The 22,057-nt window shown below is 35.5% G+C and overlaps 2 protein-coding genes and 1 long non-coding RNA gene across 3 annotated transcripts in view; 2 read left to right on the top strand and 1 right to left on the bottom strand.

The window, feature by feature from the left end:
- The window catches only part of LOC136846807 (major facilitator superfamily domain-containing protein 6-like), a 39,825-nt gene extending 26,408 nt beyond the window's left edge, over positions 1 to 13,417 (top strand). Inside the window, exons 2-13 of the mRNA XM_067118060.1 lie at positions 3,926 to 4,060; positions 4,491 to 4,613; positions 4,772 to 4,992; positions 5,680 to 5,787; positions 6,412 to 6,669; positions 7,213 to 7,345; positions 7,919 to 8,004; positions 9,097 to 9,265; positions 10,065 to 10,209; positions 10,626 to 10,777; positions 11,644 to 11,796; positions 12,297 to 13,417. Coding sequence (XP_066974161.1) covers positions 3,926 to 4,060; positions 4,491 to 4,613; positions 4,772 to 4,992; positions 5,680 to 5,787; positions 6,412 to 6,669; positions 7,213 to 7,345; positions 7,919 to 8,004; positions 9,097 to 9,265; positions 10,065 to 10,209; positions 10,626 to 10,777; positions 11,644 to 11,796; positions 12,297 to 12,358 — 1,745 coding nt within the window. The 3' untranslated portion in view covers positions 12,359 to 13,417. The remainder of the gene's footprint in view (positions 1 to 3,925; positions 4,061 to 4,490; positions 4,614 to 4,771; positions 4,993 to 5,679; positions 5,788 to 6,411; positions 6,670 to 7,212; positions 7,346 to 7,918; positions 8,005 to 9,096; positions 9,266 to 10,064; positions 10,210 to 10,625; positions 10,778 to 11,643; positions 11,797 to 12,296) is intronic.
- Positions 1,594 to 1,857, bottom strand: LOC136846808 (uncharacterized). The gene is made up of 2 exons (XR_010855544.1): positions 1,734 to 1,857; positions 1,594 to 1,672 (listed from the first exon to the last, which is right to left on the bottom strand). It is a non-coding gene; the product is annotated as an uncharacterized lncRNA (long non-coding RNA).
- Positions 13,418 to 15,285: 1,868 nt separating the features above from the next.
- LOC136846805 (integumentary mucin A.1-like) lies at positions 15,286 to 20,630 on the top strand. The gene is made up of 4 exons (XM_067118059.1): positions 15,286 to 15,563; positions 17,338 to 17,385; positions 17,713 to 17,800; positions 19,478 to 20,630. Exons 1-4 carry the CDS (start codon positions 15,466 to 15,468, stop codon positions 19,880 to 19,882), a joined length of 639 nt encoding a protein of 212 aa, XP_066974160.1. The 5' UTR covers positions 15,286 to 15,465; the 3' UTR covers positions 19,883 to 20,630.
- Positions 20,631 to 22,057: the final 1,427 nt, after the last annotated feature.

The following is a 22,057-nucleotide window of genomic DNA, read 5'->3' as shown; positions in this document are numbered from 1 at the left end:
ACAGGGTGTCTCAAAACATAAAACAACACACATTGGAACACCTTATGATCTGTCAATATCTTGGGATTAGAAGGCTCCATATTCTAAGGCAGAGAGTGCCTACTTGATGGTTGTGAACCCATGGAGGAAGGAAACGGCTACCAAATATAACATTTAAATCTCTACTGTAGGATGCTGGGAATTAAACCATAGCATTCTCACAGCTTTCTGTTTAGGTCACTTACAGATACAAGAAATAAAGGATTGAAAGTAATTACAATTTCAGATCTGGTATTATTATTATTATTATTATTATTATTATTATTATTATTATTATTATTATTATTATTATTATTATTATTATTATTATTATTATTATTATTATTATTATTATTATTATTATTATTATTATTATTATTATTATTATTATTATTATTACTTTAAAGGGACTCCAAATAGTGACTCACCACCCAAAATTTTTTAAAAACAGGTAAACCAAAAAGAAAAAAAAAGAAAGATGAAAAAATATTTAAAAAAACAGAAAAAAAGGAGTTTCCTCCTACAAGCTTTAGATCCAAGTTTACCATAACAGATCACCAAGGCACCAAATGGACCTTAGAGAAACGCCAGAAATTAGGCATACATAGAAACAGCAGGAAATTGGGCCTACAGTATATAGAAGCAGCAGGAAATTGGGCCTACAGTATATAGAAAGAGCAGGAAATTGGGCCTACAGTATATAGAAACAGCAGGAAATTGGGCCTACAGTATATAGAAAGAGCAGGAAATTGGGCCTACAGAAACAGCAGCAGAAATTGGGCCTACAGTATAGGGAAACAACAACAGGAAATTAGGCCTACAGTATAGGGAAACAACAGCAGGAAATTAGGCCTACAGTATAGGGAAACAACAGCAGGAAATTAGGCCTACAGTATAGGGAAACAACAACAGGAAATTGGGCCTACAGTATAGGGAAACAGCAGGAAATTATACCTACAGTATATAAAAATAGCAGGAAATTAGGCCTACAGTAAGTATATAGAAACAACAGGATATTAGGCCTACAGTATAGAGAAACAGCAGGAAATCAGGCCCATAGTAGATAGAAATAGCTGAAAATTAGGCTTACAGTAAATCGAAACATCAAGAAATTAGACCTGAAGTATATAGAACAGCAGGAAATTAGACCTAAATTACATAGAACAGCAGGAATTACACCTGAATTATATAGAACAGAAGGAAATTAGACCTACAGTATACAGAAAAAGCAGGCAATTAGGCCTGCAGTAAATAGAAACAGCAGGAAATTAGGCCTATGGCATATAGCCTAGAGCAGTACGAAATTAGACCTAAATTATATAGAAACAGCAGGAAATTAGGCCCATAGTATATAGAACACAGCAAAAAATTAGATCTAAAGTATATAGAACAGCAAGAAATTAGACCTAAAGTATATAAGGCAGCAAGAAATTAGACCTAAAGTATATAAGGCAGCAAGAAATTAGACCTAAAATATATAGAGCAGCAAGAAATTAGACCTAAAGTATATAAAGCAGCAAGAAATTAGGCCTAAAGTATATAGAGCAGCAAGAAATAAGACCTAAAGTATATAGAGCAGCAAGAAATTAGACCTAAAGTATATAGAAGAGCAAGAAATTAGAGCTAAAGTATGTAGAGCAGCAAGAAATTAGACCTAAAGTATATAAGGCAGCAAGAAATTAGACAAAGTATATAAAGCAGGCAAGAAATTAGACCTAAAGTATATAAGGCAGCAAGAAATTAGACCTAAAGTATATAAGGCAGGAAGAAATTAGACCTAAAGTATATAAGAAAGCAAGAGATTAGACCTTAAGTATATAAGGCAGCAAGAAATTAGACCTAAAGCATAATATAAGGCAGCAAGAAATGAGACCTAAAGTATAATATAAAGCAGCAAGAAATTAGACCTAAGGTATAATATAAGGCAGCAAGAAATTAGAACTAAATTATATAAGGCAGCAAGAAATTAGACCTAAAGTTTATAAGGCAGCAAGAAATTAGACTTAAAGCATGTAGAGGAGCTGGAAATTAGACTTAAAGTATATAAGGCAGCAAGAAATTAGACCTAAAGTATATAAAGCAGCAAGAATTTAGACATAATGTATATAAGGTAGGAAGAAATTAGACCTAAAGTATATAAAGCAGCAAGAAATTAGACCTTAAGTATATAAGGCAGGAAGAAATTAGACCTAAAGTATATAAGGCAGGAAGAAATTAGACCTAAAGTATATAAAGCAGGAAGAAATTAGACCTAAAGTATATAGAGCAGCAAGAAATTAGACCTAACGTATATAAGGCAGCAAGAAATTAGACCTAAAGTATATAAAGCAGCAAGAAATTAGACCTTAAGTATATAAGGCAGCAAGAAATTAGACCTAAAGTATATAAAGCAGCAAGAAATTAGACCTTAAGTATATAAGGCAGCAAGAAATTAGACCTAAAGTATATATAAGGCAGCAAGAAATTAGACCTAAAGTATATAAAGCAGCAAGAAATTAGACCTAAAGTATATAAAGCAGCAAGAAATATAGACCTAAAGTATATAAAGCAGCAAGAAATTAGACCTAAAGTATATAAAGCAGCAAGAAATAAGACCTAAAGTATATAAAGCAGCAAGAAATTAGACCTAAAGTATGTAAGGTAGCAAGAAATTAGACCTAAAGTATATAAAGCAGCAAGAAATTAGACCTTAAGTATATAAGGCAGCAAGAAATTAGACCTAAAGTATAATATAAAGCAGCAAGAAATTAGACCTAAAGTATATAAAGCAGCAAGAAATTAGACCTAAAGTATATGTAAGGTAGCAAGAAATTAGACCTAAAGTATATAAAGCAGCAAGAAATTAGACCTAAAGTATATAAGGCAGCAAGAAATTAGACCTAAAAAGTATAATATAAAGCAGCAAGAAATTAGACCTAAAGTATATAAAGCAGCAAGAAATTAGACCTAAAGTATGTAAGGTAGCAAGAAATTAGACCTAAAGTATATAAAGCAGCAAGAAATTAGACCTTAAGTATATAAGGCAGCAAGAAATTAGACCTAAAGTATAATATAAAGCAGCAAGAAATTAGACCTAAAGTATATAAGGCAGCAAGAAACTAGAAGTAAAATATATAGAGCAGCAAGAAATTAAACAAAATATATAGAGCAGCAAAAAATCAGACCTAAAGTATATAGAGCGGCAAGAATCAGGCATACATAGAAAGCGCCAACCGGACTTGACAGTCCTACGGCCATTATTTGGCAACTTTTGGGTTCTCCCGTGGCTCTCTGAGCTGAAACAAACGCCCCTGGTGGGTGTGTATAGAACAAGTGGGTCTGCCCACTTGGTTTGGATGCATGGTCTTCCATTTTCGAGCGGCAGGCTCCAGTCTGCCCCCCCAGCTGAGTTGGAGCACGTGAATTTCCCACCAGCGCAAATGATCATCGTGATGATTTTGGCGGGCTTCTGGAAGGTAATCTTATTTATTCCGTCTATTTTTATTTGTTTCTTGTTATTATTTTGTTGTTTTAATCTTTGTTTTTCGTCTCTACTTCTTTACAATCTTTGCAGGTAGATAGATAAACATATAAATCAACAGGTAACAGACTATTTTCATTGTTTGTCACCATATTGGCCTAATGGTTTACTTTTCTTCAGGAAAGCCTGATTCCCAAATCCTACAAGACTTACTAATATAATCCTGTCGTCTATTCGTCATTTTGTTACTATTTCCTTATTTTCGTCTTTGTTTTTCGTCCGCATTCCTTTGCAAACAGATATACTAACATAAAATCAATAGGTAATAAAATATTTTCACTGTTTGTCACCATGTAGGCCTAGTGGTTTTAGCCCTCCTCTTCAGAAAACTTATTCCCAAACCTTCTGAAACTTTCTAGATTATTCCTATTGTATTTTTCCCCGAAGGATCCACATCCTACGTCCCTGTAGGAGACAAAGGTCAAGGCAGAGAATCCTCGTGGCTGTCTTGGCTGAGGAAGGAACTGAGATGGAACAAGAAACTCATCCCAATCAAGATCATTCAGTTCCTGTACTCGGGAGGTAGGTCTTGGAAAGTCAGAGATGATAATTATTTCATTTTTGGATTTTAATTTGATTTTATCAAGTGGGAAAGTGAATTGTAAAGGGTTAATAAAGATATATATAACATATATGTACGGTATTAAACTTAGGAGCATCTGGGAGAGAGAGAGAGAGAGAGAGAGAGGAGAGAGAAGAGAAAGAATCAGAAAGAGAAAGAAACAGTATGATAATTCTTTGGTGTCTTAAGATACGTTGAGATAAACCTTGAAGATGAGATATACCCCAAAAGAGAGAGAGAGAGAGAGAGAGAGAGAGAGAGAGAGAGAGAGAGAGAGAGAGAGAGAGAGAGAGAATATTACAAATCTTAGGTGTCTCATCTAACGAGTTAAATCCTAATAAATAAATAAATAAATAAATAAAACTTCAATTTCTTCTTCTTCCCTCGCAGGAACCAACTCCATACTCCCGTACCTCACTCTGCAAATGCAGGAACTAGGTCTAAGCATGAGGCAGATTGGGTGGATTTACGCTTTTTTGCCAATCACTACAATCCTCGGGCCACCAATCTCAGGTATATTGTTGTATATGTATTTTTACAGCTTTATAAATCATAAAAAAATATTTTTAAATGTTTATATAAATATATATATTTTTAAGTTTTTTTGTGAAGTAGGCCTAAGGCTTCTGTTGTTGTTCTTTAACATCGGCCTAAATCTTCTTCTTGTACAGGAATGGTGGCCGACAGGACAGGCAACTACAAAGCCGTGGTGTTGGTCAACATGCTACTGACGACGTTCCTCCACCTGGTACTCTTATATCTACCTGGCGAGGGCGTCAATAGGCTGGTTTTCACCTGCGGGGAGCAGCGGAACTTTACGTCTCTGGTGTGGGACAAATGCAAAGGTTGTCACGATCACTATGAGGGCGCGAACTTCACCGTGGCTTTAAAGGTCTGGTCTAAGGGAGTTAGAATTGTTGCTTTCAGCAAAGCTGTTCAGGGAGATTCAGAATTGCTCGAGCGGCAGTGCTGTTCAGCTTCAGTATTGCTGATATTGCTGCCTGCAGCAGTGCTATTCAGAGACAAAATTGCCTCCTTTAGCAACGCCACTCAGATAAAATCAGGATTGCTGTCTACAGTAATGCTGTTCAGAAATAGTCAGAATTGCCTTAGCAATGCTGCTCAGTCAAAATTGCTGCTGCAGCAACGTTTTCAAGTCAAAATTGCTGCTTTCAGCACTTCCAAAGTCAAAACTGCTACCTTCAGCAATGTTGTCCAAAGAAAGCATATTTACAGAGTTCATCAGAATGATTGGTCTATTATTTATCATCCAAAAATTATAAGTATTCAATATTATGAGAGTATAACTATCAGTGATTATTACAACTCTTATATGCAATAATATAAAAGCATATCAGTTTATGCTAATTTATGTTTATCGGTTGAAAAACAAGTATTTGAAATCCATTAAGACTTGCAGTAGACCCATGTCGAATATTCCTTAGACTAATATGACATTTTTGCTTCAAACCATTTTTAGACTAATAAATGTATTAAAAGTGCTTTACATTAAATAATTTCCTATAATGACATTGCAATACACATTTTTTAACAAGTATTTTGTCATGTGTCTTTTCAGAACTGCAAATATCTCTGCGGTGAACCAGCATCTTCTACCTTCGACCTTTGTTTCAGCGGAGGAGCAAACGCTACAGAGTTTTGTCTGCAGCACAGTTTGACGAAGGAAGTAAGTGCATTATAACTTTCTTTTATGAATCTTTCACTTAATTGTCGTTAAATTACGATCATTTACCAATTACTGGAGACATAATAGATTAAAGAGATTATCTGAGAGTGTATGACTCCATAGAAAGACAGAAAAACGAGTGAAAAGGAAGGAAAGCGAGAAAAGCTGTAGATATGGCGGGAACAAAACTGAACTCTAGACCTATATACCCAGGCCTAAACCGGAAGGAAAATTATGATGAAATAAACCATAATGATGAAAATTGCAGCATTTCTCTTTAAAACTTTGTTCAAATAAAAGTTAATTTTCATCCCTGTGCTTAATAAACCTATTCTTTTGCCATGTTTCCACTGAATAAAGATTTTCTTTCGTAAAGCATTTCCCTCTAAGATGGCACATGACATTTGTTTAATGAACCTTTCATTTTCGCAAAGTATCAATTCAGAAAAGACTTCGATTCATAACAGTTCTGATCAATGAAGATTTTTCATACTAAGGTTTCGTGCTGATAAAGATTTTCTTACGTAAATGGTCGTAACAAGACAGATATTATGAATTATAATAGGTATATGTCTTCCTAATCAAGAAGTTCTCTCGTAATCATCATCTTCTTCTTCCTTTCAGGTGACTATCAACGCAACAGTAGCTGCCATACACACCAAAGGAGGTCACTGCGGACACTCTTGGTACGACCTACGTGTAGGAAACCAGACATATTCAGGAGTCTCATGCCCTTCGGAGCCCTGCTCCGTGGAGTGCGAGGTTGGGGGAGCTCCCTCGTGTCTCTTGGAGGACGAAGGGTCTCCTGGCTCCGTGTTCTGGACTTACTTCTTCGTGAGGATTACGGCCAATTTCTTCCTTTCCTCATTGTTCACGATGATGGTGAGATGCTTTCGTTATTATTATTATTATTATTATTATTATTATTATTATTATTATTATTATTATTATTATTATTATTTGGTTTTTATACCAATTTTACACTTTATTTTAGACTAATTTTACACCTTGTGATAGACTATTTTACACCTGGTTTTAGACTAATTTTACAGCTGGTTTTTAGACTAATTTTACACCTGGTTTTTATACCAATTTTACACCTTATTTTAGAATAATTTACACCTTGTTTTTATACTAATTTTAAACTTTATTTTAGACTAATTTTACACCTTGTTTTAGACAATTTTTACACCTTGTTTTAGACTAATTACTATATACCTAATCCACCAATTAAGTCCAGAGAAATATAATTAGAGGATTACTCTCTGATTTATCGCTAGTAACATAAATAATACTTGAACGTTTAATGAATCGATAAGCGGAAAATATACTTGAAGACTTAAAACAGATGAATAAACATGACCAGAACAGTTCATAAGTATATTTTTAAACATTCTTATAGGTAATTCTTTTCATTTTCATAAGGACGCCATGACAATTGCCATCGTCAAGGATCTAGGAGGAGATTATGGAAAGCAACGGCTCCTTTTCATCATTGGGATGGCCACTGTTCCTTTAGCGGCTGGTTTCTTGAACGACTGGGATGCTGGGAGTAACGGTAAGTTACTGATAAAGATTCAGTAGCAGTAACAGCGCTCCGTTTTAAGGAAGAGCCGTTACATAGATGAGAGATAGATTTGCTGGCACTACTACTATAAATTACTAGTAATTTTAAGGGAGAGCCGTCACATAAAGAAAGGATTGAGTTGCTGGTACTACTACTATGAATTGTTGGTATTTGCAAAAGTTCTTTTTCAGGCAGTGCCGTTACATAGAAGAACATCTGAGAGAGAGAGAGAGAGGAATTTAGCTAAGCAAATAGAGTACACAAACACGAATAAGTTTTAAGTAACTACGTAGGAAGTAGCAGCTATAGAATGAAATAAAAAGATTCATGAAACTTAAGATTTCATGTCTAGAAAAATATATACAGTACTCACTCCTTTATAACTGAGGAGATTGATTGATTAATTATTGCTGCTACTAAAACTGGCGTCACACAACATCTAGGTAATTGAGAAGAACTTCAGCACACCTCAATAATATTTCCCTAGATTTTAGCTGATCAGTTTGAAGTTACGAATGAGATCATAACAAAGTTATGGATTTTATAATACCTTTTATTTTACAGGTACATCCTTCTACCTGCCAGCTCTATACCTGGGCTCCGTTTTGTGCTTAGCATCGGCTGTGCTGATTGCTAGACTCAACTTCAAGGTAAAAATGATATAGACTTTACCTGTATTTATAGTTCGACTGCCCCAGAGAAGACCATAGGTATATTTTAATGATTTTTTTATTGTGAAACTTTTCCCAAAAAGCGAAAATGGTTCTTTATAGCCTAAATTTTCGCTTTTTATAAAATATAATTATGCCTCAATGCACTTGTACCTGGGTATGTAGAAAAATGTAGATAATATAACAGGTACAATTAGGGGACATGGTTCACAATGAGGCTTTCTGTGTCTCACGGGAAAAAATTACCAATTCCACCGGACTCCCTTCTAAGTTTTGGCGTAAGTTTTGTTAGTTTATTAATTATGAAGTCACATTTTGAGATTCTTCTCTGTAAACAAGGCAAAGTTACTGGAGTTGGACAGCTAAGAGGGAAAGAGTCATAGGGAATGCACCTGAGGTGCCAAGGAACTTTTAGTACTGTCTACAGTGTGATGCTTATGGCACACTGTACGTGATATCATCATCAGCAGAAGTTATTTCAAGAGGTCCTCTTGTTGGTACATCTTTCTACAGGCAATCTGGTATAGAAAAGCTTTCTAAGACTGTTTTACAATAAAAGTCTTATGTTTTTTCTTTAGATTACCCTTGAGAAGGTTGTTTTACAGTAAATGTCTTATATTTTTTCCTCAAATTACCTTTGAGAAAGCTGTTTTACAGTAAATATCTTGTATTTTTCTGAAATTACCCTTGAGAAGGCTGTTTTACAGTAAATATCTTATATTTTTTTCCTTAAATTACCCTTGAGAAGGCTGTTTTACAGTAAATATCTTGTATTTTTTCCTTATATTATCCTTGAGAAGGCTGTTTTACAGTAAATCTCTTATATTTTTTCCTTAAATCACCCTTGAGAAAGTTGTTTTACAGTAAATATTTTGTATTTTTTTTTTAAATAACCCTTGAGAAGGCTGTTTTACAGAAAATTTCTTATATTTTTCCCTTAAATTACCCTTGAGAAGGCTGTTTTACAATAAATATCTTATATTTTTTTCTGAAATTATTTAAGACTTCACATATCGACGCCAAACACCAATTTCCAGCATCGTGTAATGAACATCTATACCTCCCCCAAAGGTCGACGTGACTGAGAACAACATGTTCCACGACCTCAGGAAACTCGTGACCAGGCCTGAGATCAACTTGTACTTCCTGGTGATTCTCGTCCTCGGATCGAATTGGGGATTCATCGAAAGTTACCTCTTCCTCTACATGGGCAAGTTAGGGTCGCCCAACTATGTTATGGGTAAGTTCGAACAGTGGGCACCAAACACTGGGCTGATTCTTTGCTATGCACAGACACTGGACTGGGTCTTTGCTGGGCACAAACACTGGACTGAGTCTCTGTTGCTGTGCAAAAACATGTGGACTGAGTCTTCGCCGCTGTGTGCAAACACTGTACTGAGTCTTTGCTGGGAACAAACACTGGACTGAGTCTTTGCTGGGCACAAACACTGGACTGAGTCTTTGCTGCTGTGCACAAATGCTGGGCTGAGTCTTTGCTGTACATAATCTTAGACTAGAGGAAAGATTATTTCACTTCATAACTACAGTATTTTATTGACTGATTGTTATTTTTATTACATAATGTCTATCATACTTTCAATTCCTTCCTCATTCTATAATTTTCGCTTTTTTTTTCTTTTAAGAGCATTCTACTCTGGGGAATCTTACCAAGCAATGTTAAGTTCTCTGGACTTTTTCCAATAGTTATGGTGACTGAAAACATGAATGTAAACTTGATAACTCAGCATATACTGATATAATTTTTTTTATCCTTGTATTTAATAAAAAAGAAAAAATGATAACTGCAAAGTAATGAGATTTTTGTCTCCGCTGTTAAATTCTCCGTTGTACTGAGTGTATTTATTTATCTAGTTATTTATTTCTTAGCTTACAGTGTCCAAAGCAGGTCAGTCATTGCAAGACAGGCGAATTTTATTGAAATACTATTTTGAAATACGCCACAGAGATAAACTGAGTAATTAGTTCACTTATTTATCCCTTTGTCTATTTACTTATTTACCATGTATATTATCCCACAGGTCTGACCATGACAGTGGGCTCCGTCATAGGAATACCAACGATGCTCGTAGCAGACGCCGTCATCAGAGTCATAGGACGTCATAACATCTTCATCATATCCTTCTTCGCCTACGCCCTCAGGCATTTCGGATACTCCTTCATAAGGTGAGAGGTTTTAATACATTTTTAATCTATTTATTCATTTATTTTTTCTTTTTCTGATAAGTGAGATCTCTTCTGTATTTCCCTTTACCACCTCTCACTTCTTCCTAATGAACGCCATAATATTCTTTGGAAACCTTTGAATTTCAAGTCAGTGGTCCCTTGTGGTGGGCTTGTTCCGTTTGAATAGGTTTCACCTCCTGAAGAAGAAGAAGAAGAAGAAGAGTAGTAGTATTAGACAGGATATGCCTTTAAAACGGCTCCCCCTAGCTCGTTCCTATTCCTCCATTGCTTATGTTTGTTTGTTATATTTCATACCCTCTCAGCATTAGTAGTATCAATAGTAGTAGTATTTGCAATAATCCCCACTTTACAATGCCCCACCAGTTAACTTTACTTACTCTTCTTCTGTTTTAAAGCTCTCCCTGGATGGTCTTTCCATTCGAAGTGCTGGAAGTCTTCACTTACCAGCTCATGTGGGTTGCAGCTATCACTTACTGTCCGATTTTGGCGCCACCAGGGCTGCTGGCCACAATGACGGGTGTGGCTGGTGCCATACACTTCTCTATAGGTAATTGTGATTATATTTTTGTCCATATTTATGAATAAATATTGTTTTTGCTTTTGTCCTTGGTTGAGAATTTATTACAGTTAAATGTGGATGACCTTGCTTGAGATTTTAATAAAGTTGAATTTGGGATTCATTATCATCTGTTCTGTAAAGAAAATGTTTAAAACCTCTGAATCCCACTTCTAGATTCTCTTTTAGTGATGCCCTGAGGTATTGTCCCTAAATAATGAACGGAAAATTATAGTAAAGAGACTTTAAAGAAATTGTACAGCTCGGAATAACTGCAGGAAAAGGCAAAAAAAAAAAAAAAACACATAAAAAAATCTGAATAATAATAGACCAGGAATTTACTTAATTAGCACCAAGGGGATTCTGCAAAGACCAGTTTCCACTTCTAATAGGGCTCTTGGTTGGCTGAGCAAGTCCAGAAGCCCACTTGACAAGCCTATTTTTAGGCAAGAGCACTGTGATAGCATAAGGCCAGCTTAATCTAAACCAATCAATCAAAGCAGGTGGCATTATTAAGGAAGTTCTAAGCATAGATAACTTACAAATCAGGGAAAGAACAAGTTAATCTCACAGCATTGCTGTGTAAATTGCCTAGTTACAAACCAGGTGAGGTGGACTTAAATAGGTTACTTTAGTAAGTTGACCCACAGTATTTATATTAGGATCACATTTTGAAAAGTCACTTAAGTTAACATACTTTATTTGCACTGCATATTAAGTCTCATGATAAAAAGGTTGGCCTATAGCATTTTCCAGTTCATTTTTGCTCTGGTCTTCAGGTTTGGTCTAGACAGAAGCCATTTCTTAACCCCACTGACCTCTGCATAGATAAATGATAACCTCCACTTTCCCTTCAGGGCGAGGCGTTGGCTCCTTCGTCGGAGGTCAGTTGATAACCCAGATGGATATTCCAGGAGCCTTCAGGTGCTACGGCGGTATTGCCATCGTATCGGGTGTCTTGTACATCCTCCTCCACGTGTTCTACTTCAAGAAGAAGATTGCAGGGAGAGGTAGGCTGAAGGTAGATAGGTGGGTGGAAAGATGAGAGGGCCAATATGGCCGTTCATATGATGTGCTCTCGGCATTAATCCCAGCCACCTGACTTTTTTGGGGATCATTGTCTCCTCTGTCATTTAGATAGAATAGAAGCAGTTGCAATGGTGTGGAAGGCATTTTATTATTATTATTATTATTATTATTATTATTATTATTATTATTATTATTATTATTATTATATATTATTATTATTATTATTATATATATATATATATATATTATATATATATATATATATATCATATATATATATACATATTTCGTCAATCAGATTACAATTTTTCAGAAAGTTGATAATTGGATTAATTGCACAGAAACAGTTTACCAACCAGTTGTGATGGGGATACGTCAGTTAGCTTCAAAATTGATCTATTCTACTAAACACTTGAAAATCTTCCCTCAGTTCTACTTAAGTCAATGATATATTGTCATTTTTTTTTTCTCTCGCCGCCAGAGATGGAACTCAAGCAATCGGAAAGAGCGAACAGTGGAATTGAGATGATGGAGAATAATTAGAGGAATTAGATGCAAGAGCGTAATCAGAGTTCCAGAAGAAAAATCAACGGAAATTTAACAAATTTAACAGAGGTTTAGCAAGACGCAGGAGCTATGTTTGAAGAAACATCTGCTTCGAGATGACATTCGCCAGTGATGGAAGAACACCTGTTTTGATGTTGATAAGCTCATCAAAGGATGGAAATAACATCTGCTTTGAATATCTTTTTAACAGCTGAAGGAACAAGTGTTTTGAAAATTATATTGTTTGTCGATGTGACAGAACAAGAATTACTTTTGTGTAAATTATGTTTAGCAATGGCAGTGAAATACCTGTTTCAAAGTAATGCTGAAGAAACATCTGTTTTTAAATAATGTTACAAATTATTGTCTATAAATTTAAAAAAACAACTGTTTTAAAATAATGTTTATGATTAATGAAAAAAATGCCTGTTTCGAAATAACGCTTACAAATATGAGAAAAAACCTGTTTCAAAATAATGTTTCTTAATAAGGGTAAAACACCTGTTTCAAAATGACGTTGATTAATGCTGAAAAAAACTGTATCAAAGTAATGTTTTCAACGATAAAAAAACACCTGTTTCAAAATAATACTTATCGATGCAAAAAAAGAACATCTGTATCAAAACAGTGTTTATAAACACTGGAAAAAAAACACCTGTTTCAAAAGGATTTTTAAAAATGTTGTAGAAACTTGTTTCAAAATGTTTATCAATGTTGAAAGAACACCTGTTTCAAAATAATGCTTTACAATACTCAAAAACACTTGTATCAAAGCAAAGTTTATCAGTGCTGACGAAACACCTGTTCAAACAGTAATACTTATTACTGAAGATGTTTTCTCTTGTCACACAGATGTTACAAAGCAAATGCTCCTTAAGAACTGTAATGATACATTCCAATGATACATAAATCCGCCGTGTGAAATGATCATTTGTACATTGTCCGTGCTTCAAGGCTTAATTAAAAGATACGCTGATGTTTGTATGTCTTTTAAGGGGTGTGGCAGCTTCCAAAACAGTAGAAAATCAAATAAAAAAAATAAATGAAATAACTAGACTCACTCCTGACACTTTTTATTCCATGACAACCTACATTTATTTTTAAGTATTATTTCCAATGATTTCTATCAATGTTCAGGGATATTTTCATTTTAGGGAGGTTCTTTTGAGATTTTTTCTTATTTATCTACTCTTTTTTTTTAAGAGATATAACAGTTATTAAAGCATAACTGGACTGGTCTTTCATATAAGTAGAGACAAGGTAGCATTTTCACGTTCTTCCTCTGAGGAAGTCTTCTAAAAATAGTAAAGAAACCATTAAAATACTATTGAATTTAACCAAAGAGGGTGTCTGCTAGTGTGTGCTATTCATCTTAGACAGCAAATGCCTTTTAAAACGCTCCTCGCCCCCCCCCCCACACACACACCCACCAAAAGTCGTGGACTCACTAGGATATCATTTCAAGTTCAGTTAACCCCTGCTCGCCTTCAAGTACTGTACTCAAAAACACTACCCTGGCTGACCTAGGCTTATCTTATCTGGCCTACCACCATCTTGAGTCGTCCTTGAGCGATCAGCTGGAATAGCTTAGCTTCCTTTCAATTCAGGTTTGTCGAATTTAGCTTTTTGAAGGTTCACCGTGGCTTCAGCCATTTGTACCTTAAGTCAACCCAACGTCTGATTCACTTTGCCTCTCTGGGAATTAAAATTATAATAACTGATTCCTATATATTTCCGGATCATTTAACATAATCTAACTTGGCCTTTTGACGAGTTTTGATCGTCACCAACGCCAGTTTTATTGAAATAGAAGCAACTGCATGAGCAAGCTATAGCAATTATTTATCAATCTGAAGTGAGAAAAAGCCACTCATTTAGACAGAACAAGTAAAACGTTTCAGCCTTGCAGCACGAAGGTGCATCATATAGCTTTTGTTTTCGTAACTGTTGTGCTTGTATTAAGAATGAATTCCACTGGTTACCAATTCCACCTGCAGAATCAAAATGAGCTCTCACCCCAACCCCCTTCCATATCACCCAACCCACCCACCCCCCCCTATCTCCTCACCAAGTAGACGACAAATTTGATGATAATACTGAACATCACAAAACTCCTGGGTACATCATGAGACCTACAGCATATATTTGTGTATGTTCTTACATTATTGTGTAACAAGGTGAAAGGGCATGGCCATAACATGTTATTTATCATACGTGGATTGAATTATATAAAGTAGGGAATAATAGAAACGTACAAATAGATAAAGCAGATTGAGTTAAAGTTTCGAGTAGTCACATAAAGACGTAGATCTATTGTGAAAAATATATGTTAATGCAATGTGCCTTGATTATTGACTGGGTATATCAAAATATACTTTATGATGATATCATCTGTATATATTGAGCAGCAATGACGCAACAGGTTGCTCACAGCAATCAAGTATAGCTTTGCAAAGATTACGAATTCTCCGCTTCCTTTCTGAGGTCATCAGATGTGATGCCTTAGTGACGTCATAGAATGGTTTTGACATTTATTTACTTACTGCAGGTTTAGTTAATATTTATTAGATGATTTTAAACGTTTTAAAAGTTATTGTAAATTTTAAAAGGTATGTGAAATGAACTTTACGAAGATAATGACAATTAAGATCAGATTAATCTTTCATGTGGATGTATCATGTGCTACGGAAGACGCTGTATGAGGTGCCAGTTAGAGTATATTAACTTTATTTTTATGAGGTATTTTGTAAAATTATGAGATTTAATAGCTTACAGTTAGTTAGATTTAGTATAAATAATTATAAAAAATCCTCTATTTTTATATAAATGAGACATTTAATTAAAACGACAATTTCATAATAGGCAACTTTTAATGTCATGCCAATCATATGATTAACGTACCTGCCAGCCGTAAGAGACAATCCCTTTCAAACCCGTATTTAAGCTTCAGCGTTATAAATCAGCCTAAATACCCATGAAATCTCGTATAGGATTTACTAAAAAACACATTTACAAAGTATAAACCGAATTAATTATGTGATTAAATAAAAGAAGACATGTTTACGTCTCATTAAGCTGTCAGCCTTCGTAGGGCGAACGTAAACATGGGTGTCAGCTGGCTTACTGTATCGGTCGTGACTGTATTTTGGGCCATTGTGGGCATCCCCTTACCCCTAATTTTAGGAAAGGGGCCAAACAAGGGGTATGTATTTGATTATTTTCTAATTTTATCCCGTAAGGTATTGTCTAGGGCGAAGTATCTGTGTCTACAGGGCCATCGAAGTTAGGGGTCCAAGGTAGACTTCGTAGGTCCTCGGTGAAGGTTAGGGTAAGTTACCCTAATTTTAGCTTAGGGCAAATCGAGTGGTTTTTATCATGTAGAAGGTTTTGTTATGTTATTTACAAATATTATAGACTAAATATTTAAATAGGGTTTGTTTTTAACGTTTATTGAAGTTGGCCAGCCTCGACAAGTTAAGGGTAAGTTAAGGGTAAGTTACCCTTAGCTACCTTAGGGTAAATCGAGTGGTTTTATTATATACAAAGGCTTTTATGTTTTTACAAATATTCTAGACAAAATATATTGAAATATACCTTGGTTTTAACGTTTGTTGAGGTAAGCCAGCCTGTCGTAATGTAATGGCTAGCCTATATCCTCACATATCTCGTAAGGTACCCTAAGCTAGGTCCGAGACCTAAGGTAATACCCTAAAATGTTGACGCAAGAGCTCCCAGAGCATTTCAGAATTCATTAATCGTGATTATGAAGAGGGTGGGGCGTTTGCCCACCAGTTCAGGTCGCAGCAATGCAGGACGAGGGAAGTCTGACATGGTTCGTTAGGTTAGGTTAAGATCAGTAGGCTAGTTAGCTTTTCAGAATAAACTGCTCTGTACCTCTAAGTAGCACCCTAAGTGAGGTTAGAAAGGTGAGGACATGGACATTCTAGGAAGGTTAGGTTCGTTTTCGTCTGCAGAACCTGTTCCCGTCGTGCTACACTCGCCCCTGGAGAGAGGTCCTGTCAAATTGTACTGAGTAAGGAACGATAATCTTTCCGGTCAGTGGTAGGCTAGTTAGGCTAGCACAGTAGTACACTAGAAAACATGAAAATATGGAGAGCTATTGAGATTTAGCAGCTGGTAAAGAACCTCTCAATTTAAGATAGTAAGCTGCATCAGGTTACAAATGATAAGATATATTGCATTTAAAAGTATGCCTTATACTTTGCCATGAAGAAGGAGACATATAGTGGGCTAATGATGACTTACTATGAGAAGAAATGTTCATAATTTGCCTGCATCCAGGTGTATTGGATTAAATGAATGTGGTTTTAGGTAATGACTTTCATTACACATCACCACCATTACTGACGTTAAGCAGATTTTCCCCTATTGGTGCTAGACGTGAATTGGGTGTTCTCCAGTCTAATGTGCTGCGTCTGAATTCCCATCTGGTCAGGTTTTATAGCACAAGGACTGCCAAAATGATTCTTGACTCAATTATGTCTTATGTTGTAGTAGAAAAGCATAGAATTTTAATGTCTTGTTAGCTTACAAGTTTTTGACTTTTAAACATTAGGCTATGCATTGCCTTTTTCTGGGCTAATTGCCATTAAGCATCCCTGATGCTGTTAAATTTTCCAATTTTCTCTAGGCTTGACCTTCAGAGGGTTATAGAAGATTGAAAATATTCTCTCCGACTATTAAGAAAACCCGGAGTATCTTAGCTTTATATATGTATGGCTTTTGTCTAGGATTAAAATGTTACAAAGTTCATTTTCATTGAAGTCTCATTATTCATGAAGCCCCCCCAAAAATTAAGAGATGTAATGGCTTTAACATATAACATAATAACAGGCGCTTGTATTTGTTCTTGTCATAATGGAAACCTGAAGTGAATCATGATCTTGAGTTAATTATTTAACCAACTTCAATATTTAAATGATTTCACCGTCTTTGACCAATATTCTGTCTTTCAGGGTCACTCAAGTGGTTTTGGTTATCACGGCAGCGACAGGATGGCTCTTGTGAGTAATTTTGGGCATGCATCATTTTATAGTTTTATGAGATCATCTGGACTGAGTATAATAATTTGTTGTGTAAACTAGACATGCTTTTAAATTTTGTCCTCATAAATGTCGTACATCAATATTGCTTCACGCAGGAGATTTTATTAATAGAAAGTGTCCATTTCTTTGGTTTTAAATGTTGATAAGGACTTTCAAGAAGCACTTAATGAGGGAAAGTGCCAAAATGCTTGGCTTTGTAGCCTAAATTTCATAATTCATCCATTGATTAACTCATTCATTTATCTTGCTGAAGACACCGACTAATTCCACTTCATTTTCCTCCAGTTGGGTGCTGAGCTACTTACATCAGATGAATCCCCTCATAGGGCCCCAGTTGCATGCCCCCACAGTGCTGGCACTGAAGTACTTATGGGTAAGTTTCCAAGGTGTTAGTTTCACAAATACTCTACAGTATTTTGTTCTAGCAGAGGTTTTTTCATTGAGGTTAATGAGTTTGCTTTGAAATTCATGATACACCAAGGTGTAGGTATCCTATGTATGGAGCCTACCATTGCTCCTAACACATGCTTCTTAAATCACAGCATTCTATCAGATTTCCTCCAGTTGCTCTTTTGTTCGTTTATGCATTGTCTAGGGTAGTTTAGACCGTACACATACCATAGATTTTGTTGTTGTTTATAGGTAGGGGACTCCTATTTACCAGTACAGTGGTACAGCTACTTTTTTCATGGCATCACTTATGTTGCCAAGATAACAAATAAATGGGATGTTCTACTTCCAACTATTGCACATGATGCCAAGTACTACATTCATCTCCGCACCTGTGATGTAGAATCCACACTGCCATTTTTCTTTGTGGATTTTCGCCTTCATTTTCCTTCCATCACCAAAACCCTTGCTTTGTCTTCATATATTTTTCAGTCTTTTTCCAATATATCTTTCAGTCTTTTTCCATTCAATGCTTCCATTTTTTTTTAAATTTTTAGACGTCTTCCCCTGATTTTACTGTTAATACCAGTAAACACACAATATAGTTCTTACAGCTTCTCTTTTGCACTCCTTTTTACAGCATTCCCCTTTCCTCTGACGAGCAAAAAAAGAAACTTACCGATCCTTGATGAAGACTAATATTCATTTCTAGTTCTTGGGAAAATTTTTTCATAATCTTTACTTTAGTGCTTGTTTTATGGGAGTACCCCCCTGTAGGGGGACTCATGCTGTGCACTGTAGGCATTACTTAAGGTTCTTTGCAGCATCGTTTGCAAACCTTTTTACTGTCAGTTTCTGTTTCAGCGCTTGACCTTTAGCCTAAATTCTGTATTCTGTTCTATGGGAGTACCATCACTTGTTCTTTAGTTTGCAGTTATAATACCCTTGTATTTGCCTGTCTTGATGCACATTGCAAATGCCTTCTGAAGATCCAGTGATATATGGTACAACCTTTAGCTGCCTCTTGATAGTCTTGAAATTCCTGTTTTTCTGCTGGTTGGAAGTGCCAGTGTTACAGTACTGTATATCCAAGGAATATAAATAAATATTTTTAAACTACTCTGTTACTGAAGTACATGTATATTATAATTTTCAATTCCTGTGGTCAGTATTATTAGAGTAATTTGATTCTTTGGCATACATGTTACCTTTGAAAATATTTTATGCTTCACATTTCTTTAGTTTTATGTCTTATGCATAGCGTAGCTGCATAATTTTATGATGACAATCTCCATTTGGTTATATTTCACATATATTTCACTGTTTTCTCTTAATCATCAACAGAATAATAATATTTGTTACACCATTTCCTCTTTTTAAGGTTAAGATAAATGTGAAGATAGCAATTTGATCAGCAGTATATGCATATATAGATTATGATTCAATGTTTAAGTTGCCGATAACACCTAAGTTTAGATAAAGCATTTTCTGTTAGCATGGAAAAAAAGGCATATTTCGCTTTGTTTTCTGTAACATTTTATGTAGCAACTGCTAAGACGGGTATAAGTAATGTATTGCTTACAGTAATGCTGTAGTCATTTCTATTTATTTCTCTGGTGTTGTCTTTTTGAGATTAGGATTTTCTCATTTCTTCTTCCAGGATGGGACCATCAGTATTGATGATTTGCCCATTCCGACCACAACCTCGCCCGAGCCGACCACAACCACCCCTATCCACACCACAACCACCCCTATCCACACCACAACCGCCGCTTTCGACGCCCTTCTTTTCGAAGGCAATCCTGTTGAAACCACAACCACCAGTGTTGAAACCACAACCATGATCCCATCCAAGGCTGTAGATTTCGCAACCAACCCAATTGATACTGCAACTGACAACCCAGTTGACATTACAACCAACAGCCCACCTGACACTACAACCAACAACCCACCTGACACTGGAACCGACTCATTTGACACCACCACCAACGTATTTGACACCTCAACCAACCCTTTCGAAACTACAACCAACCCATATAACACCACAGCTCAGGACATTTTTTAAGGGGTATTTGGGAAACTTTTCAATGCTGCACCAGTATTTATTCTGTTTTAGTGTACATCGTTGCTGAAATTTTGAAGTCAAAATTGTGCAGTATAAGTTATTCTTACTTGAATTTGGTTGTATATCAGTGTTGTCCTAAAAAAAAAAGTGTGAATTTTAATTATACCCTGGAAGAGTTTTAATCCTTATAAAGACTCGTAAGAATTATGTTATTGATAATTTGTAAATTATTTGCACCCTTTTGAATTGATCAAAAACCTATGTATGCTGTTATAAAGAAAGAGATAATTTGAACAAAAGGAGAGATAATTTGAACAAAAGGAGGAGAGATAATTTGAACAAAAGGACGGGAGATAATTCAAGTGTTGTGTTTGTGAGATTTTGTTAAATAGATTGTAGATTCTGAATCTGTTTATGGTTGTGACCAACAGTGCATTAAGTATGCTTCTTCCGAAAGTTGAACAAGTTCAAAAATTTGAAGAATGTGCCTTCTCTCAGTAATTGTGACTGCATTTACTATTTTACTGCATCTTTGAATCCATATGATTATACAAAAAATAAAGTAGTAGGTCTTGGTGCACAAATCAACATGTATCTTCCATTTTTGTAATATTTATATCAATGAGAATTGAACAAATAGGGTTACTGTATATAAAATGATTAAACATTCCCATTTCTGATGTTTATACTTGTATATTTTTGCTAATGCTGTGTCCATAAATTAATCTGGATTATTTTGCTAATGGTATTTTAGAAGTTTCATTTCCCTGTCAGTTTTAGTCACTTTATCCGTATTACAGGCAGTCCCCGAGTTAAGGCAGAGATCTGTCGCTGAGCTGTGACTTAAGTCGGATCTTAATTTTGAAGAACTTATAAAAGTGAAAAAAGAAGTAATGAAAGCCTTACCTTTAATCTTGTGGTTGGCTTGCACACTGGAAGGATGGCGACACACTATGAGGAAGCTCAGAAACTAGTGCCCAACCTAACGTCGTCTTAACTTCGGAGTTTCGCCTTAAGTCGCAGACGAATTTTTTATGATCGGATCGACTTATGTCGAGGCCTCCTTAACTCGGGGACTGCCTAATTTAAGTTATTAAAATACTCTTGTGAGAAGTCTTATGCAAACATAAACCATCATCAAGTTCAAAGAAATTGAGAGGTTGACTTGCTCTAAAAAAAGAAGTTGAGTAAAGGCCAAATATTTTCTTAGGATTAATATATATATAAGTCACTAAATGTCACTTTTTATCTGCTGGTTGCCAATTTCATCTTGTCTAATAATCAGCTTGTAGTATCTGCTCTTAGTATTGTTTAATTACCAGTATACTGTACACTTACAATGGTAGAAGTGATATGATATCTATATCCAAGGCCTACCTTATGGATACATATCCATTAAAACTAGTTTTTTACCCAGGACATAACTTTATACCAGATAGAGATTTATCATTTGACGTGCATACTGTACAAGCAAAGCCTATGTGAAGAGTAAAGTCAAGATCATACTTAGGAGGTCAAAAGTCAAAGGAGAATCTTCCACTTCGGGGCCACTGTGTTTCACAAACACATCTTGGTTTTTTAAAATTTTATTTTAGACCATCAGAAAGTTTTCCAAATTGGCTGCAAATGTAAATGTGAATGAGTAACCCAAGAAAAAGGTTACCTATGGCCACTGTAGTATTTCCTGAATATACTGTATCCGTAACTTTGTTAAAGTAACTCCCACTTAACTAAGGACCTCTGAAGTCTCTTTTGCAGTTAGACTCAACATTACACTTTCACAGGTTACTGAAAAAGAAGGAGAAATGAATACAGTACTGTACTTAGTATTACAGTGGAACAGTAAGGTGTTCAAGTGGGCAGGTGACAGCTCCTGGAAACTTTTCATCAATTAAACCAGAGTTAACAATGAAATAGGTGTAAATGGCAGGTCTCTAAACAGGTGCAACATGTTTATGCAAAGTGTTCTATGGGAACATTTTGTGGATTTAAACACCAGGATGTTGAGGAGATTGAAGCAAAGGAAAGAGACAGGAAAATGGATTTATTGTAATGTATTTCATCCTTGCTGTTGTGTAAGCTATTTTTCTCTCATGTAGCAGGCTCTCTCTCTCTCTCTCTCTCTCTCTCTCTCTCTCTCTCTTGATTTTGCTTGGAATTTTAAACTCTATCTCT

This window comes from Macrobrachium rosenbergii, chromosome 15 (assembly GCF_040412425.1).
Source record: "Macrobrachium rosenbergii isolate ZJJX-2024 chromosome 15, ASM4041242v1, whole genome shotgun sequence".
NCBI classification, from domain to species: domain Eukaryota; kingdom Metazoa; phylum Arthropoda; class Malacostraca; order Decapoda; family Palaemonidae; genus Macrobrachium; species Macrobrachium rosenbergii.
This window is presented reverse-complemented; position numbering and strand designations above follow the sequence as displayed.

What these genes read in the sequence shown, in the direction of transcription:
- LOC136846805 (XM_067118059.1), top strand. Translation starts at nt 15,466, where the DNA reads ATGGGTGTCAGCTGGCTTACTGTATCGGTCGTGACTGTATTTTGGGCC. An exon ending in GGAAAGGGGCCAAACAAGGG is followed by an intron (nt 15,564 to 17,337) that starts GTATGTATTTGA and finishes TCTGTCTTTCAG; the next exon opens with GGTCACTCAAGTGGTTTTGG. An exon ending in GCAGCGACAGGATGGCTCTT is followed by an intron (nt 17,386 to 17,712) that starts GTGAGTAATTTT and finishes ATTTTCCTCCAG; the next exon opens with TTGGGTGCTGAGCTACTTAC.